General features: G+C 39.0%; 1 protein-coding gene across 3 annotated transcripts in view; it reads left to right on the top strand.

Annotated features, from left to right (window-relative positions):
• Nucleotides 1-1642: 1642 nt before the first annotated feature.
• The window catches only part of GALC (galactosylceramidase), a 31207-nt gene continuing 13951 nt past the window's right edge, over nt 1643-18898 (top strand). The window contains exons 1-8 of one of the 3 annotated variants that reach the window (XM_064423664.1): nt 1643-1878; nt 2745-2813; nt 4692-4755; nt 6705-6818; nt 8189-8328; nt 10433-10471; nt 15587-15717; nt 17893-18048. In XM_064423664.1, the coding sequence (XP_064279734.1) occupies nt 1711-1878; nt 2745-2813; nt 4692-4755; nt 6705-6818; nt 8189-8328; nt 10433-10471; nt 15587-15717; nt 17893-18048 (881 nt within the window). In that variant the 5' untranslated portion in view covers nt 1643-1710. Of the gene's footprint in view, nt 1879-2744; nt 2814-4691; nt 4756-6704; nt 6819-8188; nt 8329-10432; nt 10472-13606; nt 13735-15586; nt 15718-17892; nt 18049-18898 lie in introns of all 3 variants that reach the window. The other 2 variants (XM_064423663.1, XM_064423662.1) reach the window with 2 other exon arrangements.

The raw sequence follows: 18898 nt of genomic DNA on the forward strand, positions 1-18898 counted from the left end.
ACATCACAGGATTGCAAATACATGTTTTGAAAACTGACAATTTTAGGATCTTGTGAGTGAATAAGAGACTGAATTTCACAGCTGAAGCCTTTTACATGAAATAAATTGATGCATTAATCAATGAAACAATCAAAATGAATCAATTAATGATTCATAATGGTTTGCAAACCTTCCAGGTGTGCAAAGCTCTACAGTCTGCTGGAATGAATGCAAAATAGGACCAGGAGCATAATGCTACCTCTGGCACTGACTCACAATACCCCTGAGGAAGTCACTCTGACCATCTGCATGTAATAATGGTATCATATAGCTCATTTGGGTGTGAGCAGACTCATTAGTTAATGCTCGATATTGCTGTAAAGTGCAAAATGTTTTGTGAGTGCTTGGTATTGTTATTTAAAAAGAAATAAACAGGAAACGACAGTCAGGTAATGTCATCACTGAGACATTAGATCCCTCAATGACAGTGGCAGAGACACAGTGGCAATAAGAGTGACCGAGGCTCGAATAACAGCATTCTTTATGGTCAGAATGCGTGCAAAACCGGGGCTTTTTCACAGCTCTTACACAACTCGGGACTTCAGCCACTGCATCTCCTCACGGCTCATTCCTCTAGGCACATGAAGCATCTCTGTGAAACACTGTGGTCAACAGACAAGAGAGTTCCCCATTACGAATGTTTACACGATAATCAAGCTGATCGCCGATCTCCAGGTTACTTTTCCTGCGAGCCGCAAGCCTGTATGAGCTGGAGTCTGAGGGAACACCCCGGCAATCCTCATGGAAATCTTTGGCGTGCGGCTCAGCACCACCTCGGCTGCTCTCATTTCAACGCGGCTGCCCTACAGCGCACCCCTGAAGGCGTAAACAGGCACGTTCAGCCCATCATAATTTAACCTCAACTTTCAGCATCCCTCTCTGGGCTCCTGCTGGCGGAGCTGCGGATCTAACTGGAGCCAACCGGGATTCCCCGGGAAGGGCGCGGCGCTGCCAGCAACCTCTGCGGGCAGAGCCTGTGCGGGCCCGGAGCCGCTCCCAGCATCTGCCCCTGCGGCGACCCAAGATCCTTCTCAGGGCGCGCTGGAATGTGCTCCTTCAGAGCGCCGCTTAGTGCCGACCTCTCAGGGCGTTTGGTGGCAGCCTGAGAGCGGCGCAGAACCAGGAAGCTGCGAGGCGCTGGGAGGGCCTGGAAATGAAAGACGCGCTAGGTAACGCCATTCTTCGCCCGCAACAAGTATCGTGCCTTGCCAGAGGCCCCAAAAAGCAGAGTCAGAGCCCCCGAAAAAGACAGCTTGATTCGGCCCCTAGGCGCGGCCGCTCACGCTGCACGGAACGCCGCTCCCGCCGCGCTCCCACACAAACCCCGCCTCGCCTCACAGCCAGGCGGCTCTCCCACACTCGGGATGGCCCCGCGATAGCTTCACTCGCCGCCCAGTGCCCAACTCCAGCATGGCGACACGCGTCTCATCCGCTTGCCTTGCCCTTTCTCAAGATGGCAGCGGCAGCCTTCAGCCGGGCGGGGCTGCCCGTAAAGGCTGGGAAGCCTGCCCTCCTCCTTTCCCTTGAGCAGGACGGCGGCGCTGGGCGGTGCCGGGCGCTGCCGCCCCGCCCCGGGGCTGGCGGGCGGCGCGGTCACGTGCGCGCGTTGCCGGGCAGAGCGGAGGCGCTGCGGGGACGGGGCGGCCGCGGCGGGAGCGGAGCTGGGCCGGGATGGGCTGCGCGGCTCTGCTCTGGGGCACGATCCTGCTGGCCTGCAGCTGCGGCCCGGGGCCCCCCGGGGTCGGTGCCGCTCCGCTCTCGACGGCCACCTACGTGCTGGACGATGCCAACGGGCTGGGCAGGGAGTTCGACGGGATCGGGGCTGTCAGCGGCGGCGGGGTGAGCGGCTCCGCCGGGGCTGCGGTGCTGGTACCCTCGGCGCGGAGGGGGACACCTGGGCTGGGCATCCCGGCAGTGGGAGCGTGTGCTGGCTTCGGCGGGGCCTGGCCCGGGGGTGTCGCGGAGGGGAGCCCTGAGGACTGGCGGGGTGTGGGGACAGCCCCACGACGTGAGCGGGGCTCGGCGGGGGAGGCGCTGAGGGGAGCGGAGCGGGCGGTGGGTCCGGCTGCGGGGAGATGGAGCCGCGCTCCGCTCTGCGCCAGCCCTGCGGCCACCTGCGCCGTGGTGCCCGGGGTGTCCTGGGTGCTGCTGAAGGAGAGCTACGCCGCGTTTTTATGTAGAGGGTCTTAGTAGTCCCTGCCTTTTAAAATGCTGGACACAGCCGCCCGTCGTCTTTCGTGTGGTCCAGGCAGCAGAGCTGTGAGATTCCCGGTGCTTTTATCCCCTCTTCGACCTGCTGCGATGCTTTCTTTGGGCTCCCCTCTGTGTGCCCTGTGAGCTCCCCTTGCCTTGGCATATGGTGAGCCAAAGCAGGGAGAGTTGAGTAGAGCAGCAGAAATAGTGCTGGGAGGCAGCTGCCTCTTGCTTGTCATAAAGCCGTGTGATCGCTTTGTTTCTCTGTTCTTTGGACTCTGTTTTCAGTAAATTCCAGGTAACTGGAGTACAAGGCAGTTGCAACCTGTGAAACCAGAAAGGCGCAGCTGAAGGTTTAGAAGCAACTTACGTAGGGACTTAGCTGAGTTCCTGGTGCTGTAATTATTTTTGTAGGTTTATTAGCTCCGTGAGAGGGCATAGACTGAAAAGCTGGGTGTAGTTAAACGTTTGAAAGTTGTGTTTTCACATTTTCATGTTTTCTTTCATTTTAGGCCACATCTAGACTCCTGGTGAACTACCCAGAGCCTTATCGCTCTGAGATTTTAGACTATCTGTTCAAGGTAAAATTTGTTTCACTGCTACAATAACATTTGATTTCATGCAGAATTTCTTACTGTGTAATATGGGAACTCCTATAGTATATTTTATGCTGCTTGAAATTAGACAAAATCTCATGTTGTAAAACATCTATTTTAGCGCTGATTGTTATCAGAACCTTAAATTTTAGGTGTTTTTGTTCAGGAGACTGTTCATATTGTTGTAAAAATTCCTTTTGTGTTTTTACAATGTGTTTTGAAATTATGTTTTCAAAAATGTGTTTAGCTATATATTTGATCATCTCTGTGGGCTATAGCATAAATAGTTTCTGTGGCTAAAATTGGGGGTTTAGCTGTTCATAGTGATTGAAGCAAGGAGGCCTTAGAGACAGTTTGGATTTTTTTGAAGTACAGATAGATTAACATAGCATAAAAATGACTGTGCAGACAGCAGGTTTGTAACAGCATATCTATTCCAAACTAGTCTCAAGTACAACTGCAGTGACTCTAGAAGGTGTAGGAAGTTCATTGGTTTGTAAGCTGTGTTCCTTAGCAAGTGTAACCTGCAGAGTTACCCAACTTAATATATGGTAAGATTATTGCACTGGACATTAATAGCTTGTTTTGCTTTTGGCACTGTAAATTACTCTGCTGGAAGAGGATGTCATGTCACTTTCAAGTAATGCAATCCAGATGGCTGGAGGGGAATAATTTACCATGCAGTTTAAAGAATTAATTTTCAAGGGTAGAGTAAGGTGTAATATGTGCCTGGGGAATCAAAGCTGTTGGGGTTTTTTTTGAGATTAAAGCTGTGTGTTACTAATATGGATGTTCTGATTAAGCATGTGGTAAAAGAAAATGTAAAGAGATCATGATTTTCAAAGAATTTTTGACATACTCTTTTACCAAAACTTCTTAAACTGTCATATTTGGGAGGAGTGTACCTTGCCTCATTCTCCTTGTCTTTTAGTGTAAGTCAGCTTTCATGGATGGGAGAACAAATGTGTTAAAAGTTTAAAACAAAAAAATGTCAAAAAGAGAAATGGTAAATTGGAAATAGTTGCTTTGCTGTTAAAAGCAAACAAAAATCCCAAACTTGTAGGCCAAAAGACATGTCATGTATGCATCATTTTTTAAAAAATCAAATTGCATTCTTATGTTTAAAACATTTTTTTAGATACCAAAATTATACTTGGGCAATTCCATGGAGGAGGCCAGCTTATTAGTGGCTATTAAAATAATGATGAATTGTAACTTCTGGCTTGAGCAATTCTTAAGCCACTAATGGCTGGAAGAACATATTTGCAGTAGAATCACCTGTATGAGCTTGAATTTATATTTGGCTCTAGCAGTCAGGTGCCAGGGGAAGGGGATAGTGGACTAGCCATTTGTTTTCCAGTGTGGTGGGTTTTTTCTGCTCTTGCCTATCTGTGTGTAGTTTCCAGGTTATTCCTGACCTGTGTGTATTCCCTTTCACATAAGCAGTGTAACACTTTACAAACAAGAATAAAAAATACTGACTTCAATAATTTGATTTAAAAAGAAAACAAGTTTAACCACTAATAACATTAAAGTAGTACTGTGTTCCTCATATATTCTGTGTTCTGCTTTAGTAGTGCTTTAGTATTTTCTTGAGCATAAACTATTTAAAATCTGCACAGTTGTGGAGAAGTGTTGTTAATGGTGCAAGAATCAATGAAACTGTTTAAAGATCAGTGTACTATTTATCCTGGAAGATTTTCTTTTGAAAAGCAGAAATTTATGTTATCTCTATACATTTATAATGGGTGCTTAAAAAGGTAAAAAAAAATGCATTTTGAGCAAGCTCAAAATTGCACACTGACTTATCTCGTTCTTCTTGTTAACAGCAGGATTCTGGTTTTCTGTCTCTTTTTTCCACAGCCAAATTTTGGTGCTTCTTTACATATTCTCAAGGTAGAGATTGGAGGTGATGCACAGTCGACAGGTATGGATTTTGCATGAGCAGCATTTAACTTCTCGTTTCAGTCATGCTGTAAGTAACGTGTGCTGCACATGGGGCTGAGGCATGGAGGTAGCTGAACTGAGTTCCAGTAAGCCATAATGGCTTGTACAAGAGAGATTTACACCAGCATCCTGGAAGCAGTTCTCACATCATATGGTTAATAGGTTGCATTCTAGAGCAAATGCAGATTCCTGTTTTTTCTCCCTTATAGTATGTTTCTGAGTTGTAGAGCATTTCTCACGCGCAAGTTTTGCAATACCAGATACTTTGTCTTAAAAGCATGAAATACAAAAGCACCTGATCAGAAACAGTTACATTTCTTTGGTTTAATTAGCCACAGTGTTTCACTAGAGTGGCACTGGCTGGCAGTAGGCAGGATTTTTTTTCTTCCTGGGAAGAGTTTCAAGTGAAAATGTCTTGATGTAATTTGCCTAGCCTATCTACTACACTTACATACAGGAGGAATTATTTAGTAACTGTTTGTGACCAAAAGCTGAGAAATGGAGACTACAGATTGTATCTTTTTTTAAAATTATTTTTTTGGTATTTTTCGTAAAGTAAGTCTGGCTACATCAGACACAGTTAATAAATAGAAAGCATAGAATTTGGTTTTGGGGTGTTATATATAAACATACACATATGTTTGTATATATATATACTTGTATGTATATATATATTTTATATATGCACATTTTTTTCTGTGATGTCTGTGTTTTGTATAGTTAGATACTGTTTTTCATTCTTGTGTAAATTAACATGCTGAAAAGTACTGTGCTGGGTTTAAGAGCTTGGCAATGAATTGCTGGTGGGGGGAATGGAATCGTCTTCAGGCATGCATGGGCCTTCTCTTCAAACACTCTTACTGCTGGCTCAGGAGACTGTCACATACTTGTGTGATGGTCCAGTTTTGAAAAGTAGAACAAAAAGATGCATATATTTCAGTGCACTAACTGCAGCTCTTCTTCTGGCCTGAGAGGTGTGATCAGGAGTTCATTTGAAATGTGATATGAGGCCTAAATTTGGAATCTAATTGTTCTTTGTCCCTGACAAACTTACATATAGCCAAGTGTTAGTAAGGTAAAAAAATCAATCCTGTTTTCTGTGATGAAATGTGCTGTTTCAGCAGGCTTCATTTAAAACAAAGTTTCATTAGAAGAGGTCTCTGCGTACAATTTAACATCAGTTGCATAATTGTTGTAGTCATGTAGACAAGTTTTTACTTGACTTTGGTGTGTAATGATTTCCCATGCAACACTGATTCTTCTGCACCTTTCTAGTTTGTTTACCTTTGCCCGAGGAAATTCAGCACATAGCATTAAATTCCAAAACCTTTTTCTGCAGTGACATAACACCGTGAAAATTATAAACTAGATCTTTTGCTGTAAAAATAAAAAACCCTACAGCCTCTTTTTTGTAATTGAAAAAATTCATGATAGCTCCTGTCTTTTCTCTCCCTGGATTTACCTTGTGCAGAAGAAACAAACTATAACCTTCTTTTGTTTGTTTTTTGGTTTAGAGATAACTTTCTTGTATAATGATTTTTTTTCCTCTTAATCTTAATGCTGTAACATTCCTAGTGGTTGTTAGTATTAAGATATGATACAATAGCAAATATAGATTTAGTGTTATCATAGCTAGGAGTAGAAAATGCCTAATACTTAACCACATCTGATGTTAAAAGCAGGCAAAAAACCTCCAAAATGAAAGTATTAAAATTATGCTAAGTTAATATGCTTAAACAAAGAGTAGCAAATCTTGCATTTACCTCCCACTATTCCTTTGGCTTTGAAGTACACACCAAGGAACTTGTGAACCGTGTTGGAGATATGTGCTTGCATGCTATGTTAATGAGCAATGCAGCAAACTTTATGATGTGTAACAGCTTATGACACAGAGGATAATTGTGAGCTACCTGTCTCTTTCCTTCCCAGATGGTACTGAACCCTCCCATATGCACTATGAAAATGATGAGAACTACTTCCGGGGCTATGAATGGTGGCTGATGAAAGAAGCTAAAAAGAGGAACCCCAACATTAAACTGATTGGTATATTGCTTTGAGCTTTTAGATTTAAATACCTTTTTATTGCCATGACTAAATTACCTATCTGACCCTTAGTTAACATTTTAATGGAGAGATGTTTTGATGTTGTAGTAAACAAAGTAGAATCTCTAATATTTGTTAAGCTTTTCTTGATGCTTACGATGTTTTACCTTGTTACAGCAGCACAACATCCTGACAAGAAGCATAAGACAACAAATCTCTCATAATTTGCTTGTATTAAGTAACTAATGCTTTTAGTGTATTGCAGCAACGAACATGATTGATTTATCATGACGGATGAATTTCTGAATAATTGAGTAAAAATAATCAGGAGGGAAAAAGTTACTGCAAGCATAAATATGTAAATCTTACACCCTGCATTTGATTAAATATTCTTATTACAAACCAATCACACACCTCTTCTTCACGGTAGTGATTCAGATCTTCAGATGTGTCCTACATGTGTAGTTGAGTTGTAAGAGGAGTTTCCTCTCTTCCTGTTTTGATTGTAAGTTATGTGTGTGCTGTGACAATACAAATGTGGAACCCTAGGTTGTATTTTTGTATTTTGGATATACAAATGTATTTCACATGAAAGAAGGTAAGAAGTCTGTTGGTTAAAAGGTGTCTTAATTCCCTCACTTTCCAGGAGGCTTTACCATATCCAGCCATGAAGCAAGGCTTAGTGCAGGATTTGCCATTCAGGTTCTGCTAAGCCAACTATTTATGACTAATTGAATAATTAATAATATCCCTTTTCCCTCACATCAAACTCTCAATAAAGGAAGGAGGGTTTACTTTTAAATTAGTCTATGGTATCTTACACAAGTTGGCTGGATGCTTAGCAGCATCTGGTTAGATTAATTTGTTTTTCTTATTTACTACAAGATCCAGTGAACAGCTGAGACTTGGAAATGCTTTTTCATGATCCTAATCTTCCTTCTTCTGTTATGATTAGATCATCATGTCTTCTTAAATTCATGTTCAGGCCATAAACAATTTTTTATGTTCTGTATTGACCCTTTGTCTTTAGCTTTGTAAATTTTTATCCTAAAATCTTTGGATTTTTAAACCAGTTAGAGTTAGTACCATGACACGGACAAATTATATGTAATCAGTTGTTCTCTAGTAACTTATGCTTCCTAGCTCATAAAAAACCCCCAGCTATTAATTGCGTGATCATAGTTTTTATTAGACCATACTCTGCAGTTGGAGAAGTTACATTTCATTGTCTTCACTGGAACCAAGCCAGTTTCAAGTGCATATTTGTTCCTTCATTTCAGGTAGAGCAAATTACAACTTGCTCTTTAAGCCTATTGAGTAATGTAAACCAACCACTTACCTTATTCATTTGTTTTCTTCTGTCTTTTCAGGGTTACCTTGGGCATTTCCAGGATGGATAGGGAAGGGTGAAAATTGGCCCTATGACTATCCAGATATCACTGCTTACTATATTGTTTCTTGGATATTAGGAGCAAAACAGTATCATGATTTGGACATTGATTATATTGGGGTCAGTAAAGCAAAATCTCCTGTATATTTTATGTATATTTTATCTATCTTCACTTCTAAAATCTTGGTCTTGCCTCTCATTGTTGATGACTGGAGGAGGAGGAGGATGGCAAGAGAAATCTTTTTTGTAATCGCAGTTTTGGCTTGTACTGTTGCCAGGGGAAAGGCAGTAGTTGTGTTAGTTTGTAGTCTTCCTGGGATGATGGCTGTTAAAGCAGAAAAAGTGACAAATGGTTCCTACCTTCGCAGTTCTAAACTACTTACCAAATAATTTGAGAGTTCTTTTTCCTTTTCTGCTTTGTTCTGCTTGCCTTTCAGCAGTTACCAGATAACAAAAAGCATCAGTTAATGCAGTTTGAAAGTCAGCTAACATGACTTAGCATAAAGTATGGTTGTTATTTGGCAGAGGAGCAGTCCTCTACAACCTTTTGCACTTTTACCTGAATCATTTATAGTAGATAAAAGTTCATGTTTTGCAGTACAACTATTGTGTTGTCCTATAGTGCAATTTATGGAAGTAGTGAATGAATGTCTGAGAAAAAATGTCATAAATTGGAGATGAGAGAGAGAAGCAGAAAATCTGAAAAAACCTTTCACTATTTGAGCAAGAAAGTGTGTTTAAAATTCCTCTAAAATCAATCCTACACTTACTGGACACTTGTTTTGGAGTCTTAAATGTTTTGATATGAGAAGTATAACTGCAGAAAAGCTGAAAATTACTTCAGCAGAACAAGCTTCTAAAACTGTGGTTCCCATCCTTTAGAAGTCTGGTGTTTCTGCTGCAATGTGGGAAAGTGTACCTCAGTATCTCATATGTATCTCCTCTCCTGGAGAATGCATCCCCCTTGATGTTACTGGCTTATTTCACTTGGGTCAGTCTTGCACTGTGGGTAACATAGTGATACTTCAGCAAATCAGTTGTGGGGAGGGGAGGAATAATAGCTGTTACATTTTTCTCTGTCCTATGTTCTTGGAGTAGAATCAAGGTCTGCACGTCATGTATTTGAGTAATATTGAATTCAGTGTTGTTACTTCACAGTAATTAGCCTTCTAAATTCTCTCCTTCTAAGAAAGGGTAATTTTTGCTTTTCCAGGCAATGTGATGATATTGTATATTGTCTCATTTCTTTGTGGGTATAATCCGAAACACATGGAAACAGTGAGAGGTCTGTGAAGGCTCAGAAACTGTCAAAACAATTTCAGTGCTATTATAGTTGTACATAGTTAGTCTTTACCACTCTTTTTGCTGTAAGTACATGTTCTGTATCACTATTTGCTTTGTGATGAGATGAGCCTTTCAGTAAGTAATGATTTGATTGGATCATTTCTGAAGTTTCATGTTAGCATTTATAGGAAGATGTAGAAATATAAAAATGAGTTGTATTTACCCATAAGCTAAACCTTTATTGGTGAATGTGAGTCAAAGTGTTCATGTTGTGGTTAGAAAAGAAAGAGACAAGGTTTTTGCCTATGTGTATTGTAAGCCAGAGGGTTCCTTGAAAGGAAGATCAGTGCTCCTGCTTTTAAATTTTGAGCTGTTTAGCTTAAACTCTCTTTCCATAAAAGATGGAAAATTTAGAAATTAGCTCATTTTGTGTCTGTTTACTTAAAATATGTGGGATCTCTTTTGTGTTCAAGCTTGGATGTAGTCCTGTGTAAATTAGAAAGAACAGTAAGCTTCATCGATTTTGTTCAATATGTTAGTTTTTCTGGCTCTCCTATGTCCATGCATTGCAACAGGGGCCCATTCATTAGGCCACACCTTGAAGCCACAACATGTTTCTCAATGATTCCTAGCAAACTGTAGAGCCATTGGTAATGTAACACTGCGGCCATTGTAGAGCTCAAGCAGCTCTGGCATTCTTGTCAGCGAGAAGGCAATCAGCAGACCTTAGAGAAAGATAAACAAGTGCCCACTAGGAATTTCATACAGAATTTTGCCCAGAAAAGCTGATAACAAAATCAACCAGCACTTCCCTCTAACACATGGAAACCATGGAGTTGATTAATGGATTCTATAATCTTACATATATATAAATAAAATCTTTTAATTCTCCATTGACGTATCCTGGTTTTTCTAAATGGATTTTACTTTCTCTTTATAGATATGGAATGAAAGGGCATTTAGTAGCAAATACATTAAGGTATGTATTCTTTTCTTATTTCTATAAAGTGCTTGTTGTACCGTACACAAACAATTAGCTTTTCTGAATTTGTATAGGAAAGGGACCTTAATTCTGCAACTATATCACTTATTGAACTCTATTTCTTGTAGTTGCATTCATGGAAAGATAACATGTTCTGATATCTAGATTGTTTATTTTGTGTGTCTGAAACTGTTACTTTGAACTTTGGGCATGCCAGTGTATGCTAAATGTTAGGACTTCTAAATTTTTATGGACGCTTCAGTTGATTCTTCTATCATACAAACTTAAATCATCTTTATACCAGCTTGGCTATAGCTAGAAGTCCAAGATCTAGAATTGCTTAAAATTCTGTAGCTAAGTTCTGTGATTACAGTACCCTTAAATATTGCTATTAAATCACAGTAAAGGTTTGGTGTTTTTCACTTTGCAAAATTCAGTACGTTTTGTTCTAAAAAGCTGGAAGAACACAGTATTTCACATAACCAACCTTAAGATAGCTGTAATATTTCTCACTACTGAATGCTCCTGCAGCATCCCCTGCCCTGCTTTGAAAACTCTCTTCTGTTTGTTACGTTTTCTTGCAGTGAAATCTTAAGCACAAGCTCCTGCTTTGTTCCTTTCCTTGTTCTTGCTTGAAGCTAAGACACAATGGCATTACCTCTTTTTAAAAGCAAACAAGACTCAGAGAATCTTAGAATGGCTTGAGTTGCAAGGAACCTTAAAGATCATCCAGTTCCAATCCTCCTGCCATGGTCAGAGATAGCTTCCACTAGACCATGTTGCTCAAAACCTCATCCAGCCTAGCCTTGAACAAATCCAGGGATGGGGCCATACATTCCCCCTTGTCCTGTCACTACATGCTTTTGCAAAAAGTCCCTCTCCATATTTTCTTGTGGGCTTTCTTAAGGTACTGGAAGGCAGCAATTAGGTCACCCCAAAACCTCTTCTTCAGGCTGAACAATCTCAAATCTGTGTCATGTCACCTTGAGGCTTTCTTATCTGCTTGTCTTGGCTTGCTCATGTGGGGAGAAAGAATATGGAGAACAAACTGTTGAGTCTGGGGCAACATTCTACTTTGTAGCTTTTTGAATACTGTTGAATTGGGACCGAGCATTTGGCTTCTAGAACTGAATATTTAGTTTAAAATTTGACCATAAAATCACCCAAGTATTTACTGAAAGGTTTTTGGCCTTCCTTCCACTCTGTGTTAACTGATAAGAGGTTTTTGGTTAAACACCTATTTTACCATTCATACTCTTACAATGTCATTTGGCACCACTTCTCTCATCAGCACTACAGTTCTGTTTGCAGTCTGCCATTTCGCAAGAGGGCAATATACTGAAATGTACTGCTGCACACCAAACATTTTCTGTAATTCCTGTTAAATACAGCACAGATAAGCTCTTAGTTATCTGGCTAAATTTTTACTTGTAAGATGATATTCTAGATACTTCATCGTCTAAGGCAATAGTTATGTTTCTTAATAAGTAGGAAAAAAAAAAAGAAAGAAGTGGAGATTCTAATGCTTCTAACTTCTTGTTCAAGAAAACCCTGTTCTTTCAGTTACATGAACACCTCCCTGTGTGTGAGGGAGCTGTTCTGCAAGTGTGGAATGTGTTTTGGGTGCATGCAGTTCTGTGCCCTTGGTACTTCTCTTTCAGCATGGAAATTCTGAAATCATTCATTTTGTTCTTCTGAGCTCTCTCTGGTTAGCCAAATTTTCTGAGTGTCTAGGTAGCTAGAATACTTTAAATTGCAAGTACCTTCTAGTATTATGAATTTTTCTTTTCATAGATCATTGATCATTGCTACTTTTCTTCTTCGTAAGCTTTATGTCTTAATTAGTTTTAGATATAGGCTTTGATTGTCATCAACACTTAGACTTTTATTTCTGTCCTTATTTGACTACATGAAAAAGAGAAATACTCCCTATTCTTCTTCACATTGCCAGGGGGCAAGAAATAATTTGAGGGTTCATGCCTACTGATCTTTGAATCAAGTTGCAAAAATCTTTTTTATGCATGCATGCACACAGTGCATCATTCTTTTACATCTAAATTTGAAAAAAAACATTTTAGACTGTGGACTGGGGTTTTTTTAGATGCAGCTGTATGTGCAAGCTGCTGAAATATATTTTATTTTCTTTTTTAATTTCTGGTTTGAGTTTTCAGATAGTATCAGCCCTCTATAAGTGTGGTTCATTCTTAACTATTAAGGCTGAGTATATTTTGTGTGGGTATATTTTACCTAAGAAGTTCCACAGACAAATGTGAGCTGTTTATCATCTTTAACAGTGAAATAGTAAAGAGAAGCTGGAAAGACAGAATAGGAATTCTTTTCTGCTGGCATGTTTGAATTCAAAGTTGGTTGCCCTTAGTTTTATTGTAAATATGCAATTCTAGGTTTATTCATTGCTTTCCCTGAAAGTTAGTGAAACATGAGAACCAAGCAGTGGGTAAACTTAAATATTAAACACTTAAAACATCAAGGATTTTTTTTTTTTTTTTGTTCACTAAAATGGGCAGTGAAAAAAATGTTTAGGTGCTCTTCACTTGAACGAGACAGGTGCTTGGCAGAGATTTCTCTTCTTGTAGAGAGCTGCATGGATAGGTCTTTTCTAGTTTAAAACTTCAATCCCTGTTTTTTCAATGTACTTTTTTGGGGATCAGGTTAACTTTTGCTTCTGATGACTTGGGGAGGAATGTCCACTTCCACATTTCAGCCAGCTGTCATTGTTAGATTAGTTTAGCATGACTGACTTGATGATAAATCCATTACTTTTGTGTAATGAATTACATACATGCTAGGGAGTCAGTATGTTGAGAGTGTCCAAGTGGAGTATATGTGTGCACTTGTGGTGTCAAAAGTTATCCAAGTGATGAGAAGCCCATTTTTGGGTAATGACCATCTCAATATGAGTGGTAACCTTCAGTTTTAAAAATATTTACCATTAACTTCGTCTTAGTTGCCACCATAGCTCTTGTTTGAGAAGTGAGAAATTTTCTTATCCGTCCCAGTCTGTAAATAGAGGCTTCCACTGACTCCTTCCAAAGTTCTTCAGTTCTCAGTCTTAAATTTCATGTTGCCTCATTGATGAAGGCTGTACTTTAAGTGGTGTTGTCTGTTACTAAGGTGCTTCGACATTCTTTGGACAGACTGGGTCTATGGAACATTGGCATCATCGCTGCGGATGGAGATTGGAACATCTCAAATGAGATGATAGTTGATCCCTATCTTAATGATGCTATTGAGGTAGTCGGGTAAGTGTGGGAGAAGGGAGGCCTTTTAAACATTGCTTCCTATCTGTAAGTCTTCCTTTCCATTTTCAAGAGTCATATATTCTTATTTCATGCTTCCTAGCTGTTTCCATTTTTTCCATCATTGTGTACAGTGGTGCTGGATTAGTCTTTCTTGTCTTTCTCGCTTCTTTCAGTTTAGTACATGTGTAAGCTGACTTTATCATTCTTCTATCATTTCTTTCAAGTGCCCATTTAGGAGCTGTGTTTTAGGCTTCTTAGCACTAGCAAATGACAGGAAACTTCTAACTAATCTGCATGTGCATGTTCCAAGTCAGAAAAAACCTTAGGATTGGATTCTTGGTCTGCAACTGGTTTTCATTTTGGGTGAACTTGAGCTTTCAGAGTGGAACTTACCACCCTGGGACTTTCTGTGGCTGCAGCTGAGATTTTTCTGGTCATATACCAGAGCTAGAAGTTTCTGTTTCTTGGTTAATTTCTGATAACAGATAAAATTAGAAATGCATGCACTGACAGTAACTTAGAAGTAAAAACAAGCACCAAAAGTTTGTAAACTAATACATCCTATCTCAATTTTTTCTGCTGGTGTTTCAGCAAATGTCAACTCAACTGTTTGCCTTTGATCTTTTTCCATAATACACTTTTTTACTTGCTTCTGGCAACTCTGCTGCTCTTGCTCTCTTTGTTAATTCTGGTTTCTCAAAATTATTCATCATTTTTACAAAATTACATTTTCCCAGCGGAAATTACCTATGCAGATACAAATTGCTCACTTGTGCTACATTTGTTAACTTGTTTATATCTGTTGTTAACTTTACTGTGATAAAAGCATTCTTGTGGTCACAAATGTACCATTTATCCTGTATGTAAGGAAATATGATATGCTCATCATGGTTTAAGTGGTTGAAGGGTTATAGCAAGTCAGTTAAGCGGGATTTTATAAAGAAACTGCTTTCGTATGTGTTGAGTTTGTAAACATCAAATCATAATGGTCTAAAATAAACTTAAAAAAACTTTCTCAGGTTAGGCAAGACTTGCAGCTCAGCAGGTGCATTAGGAAATGTTTTAGTAATGATTTCTATGACAATACAGCTAGACGAATGAATGCACTGAAATGCATTGACTCTGTAAGGCTCTTTTTTCTTTAAGAGCTTGGCAGAATCAAGGATAGGAGTACTTGTTTTTGTTTGTGCCCTTAGAACCATAGGCATGTTTTGGTTGTTCTTTAAAATGGGAGTTCTTTTTGTCAGAGTTTTTTCTTGAATGTCATACAGATTTTTCCCCACATCCCCCACCACCACTGATCACAAAAAATGAAGTGTTAGGTTTTCCTGTGCTATGGTTTTGTTATCTATCAAGAAATTAAGGTTAGTACAAAACAATAATGTTTCTCAACCAACACTGACTTTAAGGTACTATCATAGAGAGTTCTTACTGAAATAGTGAAAGATAATTGCTCAGGTTCAGAAAGTTCATACACAATCATGTAGTTTACCCATCAGCACTGTACCATCTGATCTGCAAATAGAGTGTCTTGCATGAAATGCTTTATCTGTACTTTTGTGTCTGTAAGGAGAACAAAACACTTTTAATTTTTCCTTTTATCATGTATTTTGGAATTCAGTATGCTGGAAGAAGGTGTCCTTTGAAGTCACTTTGTGCTTGACAGTCTTGTATGTTGTGTTTGGTGTAACAGTTGTCCAAGTTGCAAAAACGTGAATTGAAGCATAATAGTTTTTTCAGCTAGTGCTGGAGAAGAATCTGCCTTTCCCAATATTAAATTTTGACAATTTGAAAAACATTTTTTTTAATTTTTCCCTTCTGTCTGTTCTTTACTCTCCTTTTTTTTTCCAAGCTGTTGAGGTACACATTGGATAAGCATGGTCTGGAGCAGGTGAGGATCATAGCCAGCGATAGACTGTGGGAGCCCATTTCCTTTGTCATGATGATTGACTCTGAGCTCCACGGAGTGGTCGATGTCATTGGGTAGGGGGTTCTCTCGCTTCTTCTTTCTTGGTGGTTTGTTTATCGTTTGTCTTCATCTTATTTATAACTAACACAGACAAAGCTTTAGCTCTCTGTACTCTTAACTGCAAGGAAAGGATTGATACTATAAAACTTTCTTACTAACCCAATCAAATAATGCGGCTCTTGTCCCAGTAACAGCCTCAACCTGTAATTGAATCAGGAGTCTTCTATCATGCTGAAGACTCCTGTTGAGCATGGTTGGACTTTTGATGGATTGAAGGTTTTTTTGGACAACACTTTGTCCTGAGGATTTTGGTTACTCTTAACTGGTATGCAAAAAGTGCTTTAGCTTTACAGCTTAGTACATGGCCTTGTAATTTCCACTGGCTTGTTACTGAAATTTTGTGATCATGAAATGAATTTGGGTTGTGATTCTTCTTTGAGTTACAATGGCTTGATTCTTAGTTCCCATTTTGTTTTAATGACAAATTTGTGTTTGGAAAACATGGAACCAGCTAACTTGTTATCCTAGTTCTGGGTTTTGTCATAATAGTATTTTATTAGTAGAATAAGTTTGAGATTGATTACTGACTTGACGGCTAAATGGAAACGTGTGTACGAAATGTTCATTAACTTTTCTTTTTACAGTAGCTCTAAACTTTACTAGGTCCCATAAACTTGCCTGACCCAGTCACGTTTCAAATTTGTCAGCTCCTTGCTTCAATTTGAGTTTTCCATTCATCTTGATATATGTGAACCATAGGAGGTATAGAATGAAGGCTTTTTCTGCAAATACATACAGAAAGGCAGAGTCATCTACCCTTGCTATTAACCTCTCCCCCCATTCTGAACATGAAGAGTATCCTGGCAGTTTTTTATAGGTGGAGTCTTGGATCACGTCTGGATGAAGCTCAACAGTTTTTACGCTGTCTAAGTCAGGTGTATTTGCGTAACTCTATAAGTGTAAGTTTTACATCCCTACTCTGATTCAGTCTTAACAGGGAAATTTAATACCTCTTGTATATTTCAGCTTTTATTGGGTAGGGGTATTGACACTTAAGAAACACCTTTTCAGGAGTGTAGAGAGACAAATTATTCCTTCTCTGCTTTGTTTTTGCAAGCTATGCACTTTATGCCATTACAAAAACCTTTTGCTTGGTACTACAGCAATATTTAGGCTTCCAAGCCAATCTCTACAGCAGAGCAGAATGTAGCTGAAATCCCTACTATCTGTTACATTACTGTTAGTGAAGCTACATGAAGGACTACAACACTGGGAAGTAGGTCATTGTCCACTAGAGGGAAAATAATGAAAGAATCCCAAACAGTCAGCCTAGAAAAACTGGTGTTTTTTGTAGTCCTGCCACAAATGTATCAATTTGTCAAGTTGCAGGGTAATAGTTAAGGAAATAGTTTTATTTTAGTGTATATATTAAGTGTGTTCAATGAATGTGCTAAGTGCTGAGGAAAATCACAACCCTATTTTCTGCAAGTGGTTTGAAAGGTTTTGTTTCAGTCAGCAAACCTTGCACGGTGGGTCAGTGTTGTGACTCAGTATAAAGTCTCCATTGGGAGAAAGAATGTCTCCTTATACTAAAGAAGATCTTGAAAAGAAAATTAGCTATCTTTATATGGTTCAACTATTATCAGTTTGTACCTTGTAACTTCTCGAGTCCAACTAGCATGTTTTTTGAAACCTGAGTTTATTAAAAAAGATATACAAAATCAGTCAAGTTCATGTTTAGTTTTAAGACATTCATGCTGCTAAATTCTTAGCATAATGCCTACTGCTGTATCTTGCTGTTGGTTTTACATTATTTATACTTTTGTTTAAGATAGTATGTGTTAGCATGTATTTTCTCTATTCAGCACATTATGGTAATGACCATCTTCAAGCTCAATTTCAGGACAGAATTTGCTTTAGCAAGCTGTGAAAATTGCATGGTATCTGTAAATCTAAGTTTATCTAAATGCTATCATGTAGCAGAAGAAATAATCTGCTGATATAAATACAATAAGCTCTGGAATGCTGCAGCTCCCCCTTGTTCAATTTTCTTGTATTCCACTTGTATTCCAAAGAAACTTTATCTTTCATTTTCAGTTTGAAGGAAGTGAATCATTGCTGCTATATGTACTTCCAGACTTTATTTTCTCCTTGTACTAAGTGCTCTTTCTTTTCAAAATATTGTGTAGAGCTCATTATCCTGGGACAAAAACAGTGAAAAATGCCATATTAACTGGGAAGAAACTGTGGTCATCAGAAGATTACAGTACTTTCAATAATGACGTTGGTGCAGGCTGCTGGGCTCGGATCCTGAACCAAAACTATGTGAATGGAAACATGACCTCGTAAGTGTTGGGCACTGTTGCTTACTTCACAACTTGGGATGTAAGAATAATTTAAAGTGCTGTATAACACATCCATCTGCTTTGATGAGACAGCAGGTGAACTGAAAGTTTACCCTAATGTGGTCTGAATTCAAATGTTATACAATAGGAAGTCTGCTGTTCTGACCTCTTTCTGGAGTAGAGGTCCCACAAGTTGCAAAGTAGTCTTATTCCCCAGCACTTGATGGGATTATGCAGTTTATGCAGTGCATTTATGCAGTTAATTTCAGATGCCTTTGAGAATGATGATAATTATTGAAAGGAGAATGTTCTTAAGAAGAACTAACATTGGAGTAAAATAACAATAAAAACAATTTATCATATTTCTCTTAAGGTCTTTGTCAGCTTGTGTGTCTTCAGTTAAACAGATAATTACAGATGTAATTATCTAGTTTTTCCATACAACTTCTTTCTCAGAATCCATTCTTAAACGTGCATGATAAATTTACTGTTTTCTGCACATTTTCTTTCCAAACTGAAAACGGTAAGAAAAATATTATTTTTACTGGGAAATTACATAACTCAGGTTTAGAAAAGAATAGAAAATAAAGTTTGATGTTTCTGGTGCAACAACTGGTAATCTGAAAGAAAAAGTTTGATTAAAGAAAATGTAGATGTCAAGATGTAAGCAAAGTTGTTCAAAGATTTTAGATGCTTTGTAACTTTATTTTGGAAAAATAAAGAGAAATATTCTTGTCTCTTGCTTCAAGTGGACTGGATTTGGCAGAAAAAAAATCACTGATATTGTAAAAGGGAATTTTTTTAGTTACCTGATTTCTAAAAATCTTCTATCTTTTCTGAAAGATGAAAT

The sequence above is a fragment of the Passer domesticus genome, chromosome 6 (genome assembly GCF_036417665.1).
Source record: "Passer domesticus isolate bPasDom1 chromosome 6, bPasDom1.hap1, whole genome shotgun sequence".
Taxonomy (NCBI): domain Eukaryota; kingdom Metazoa; phylum Chordata; class Aves; order Passeriformes; family Passeridae; genus Passer; species Passer domesticus.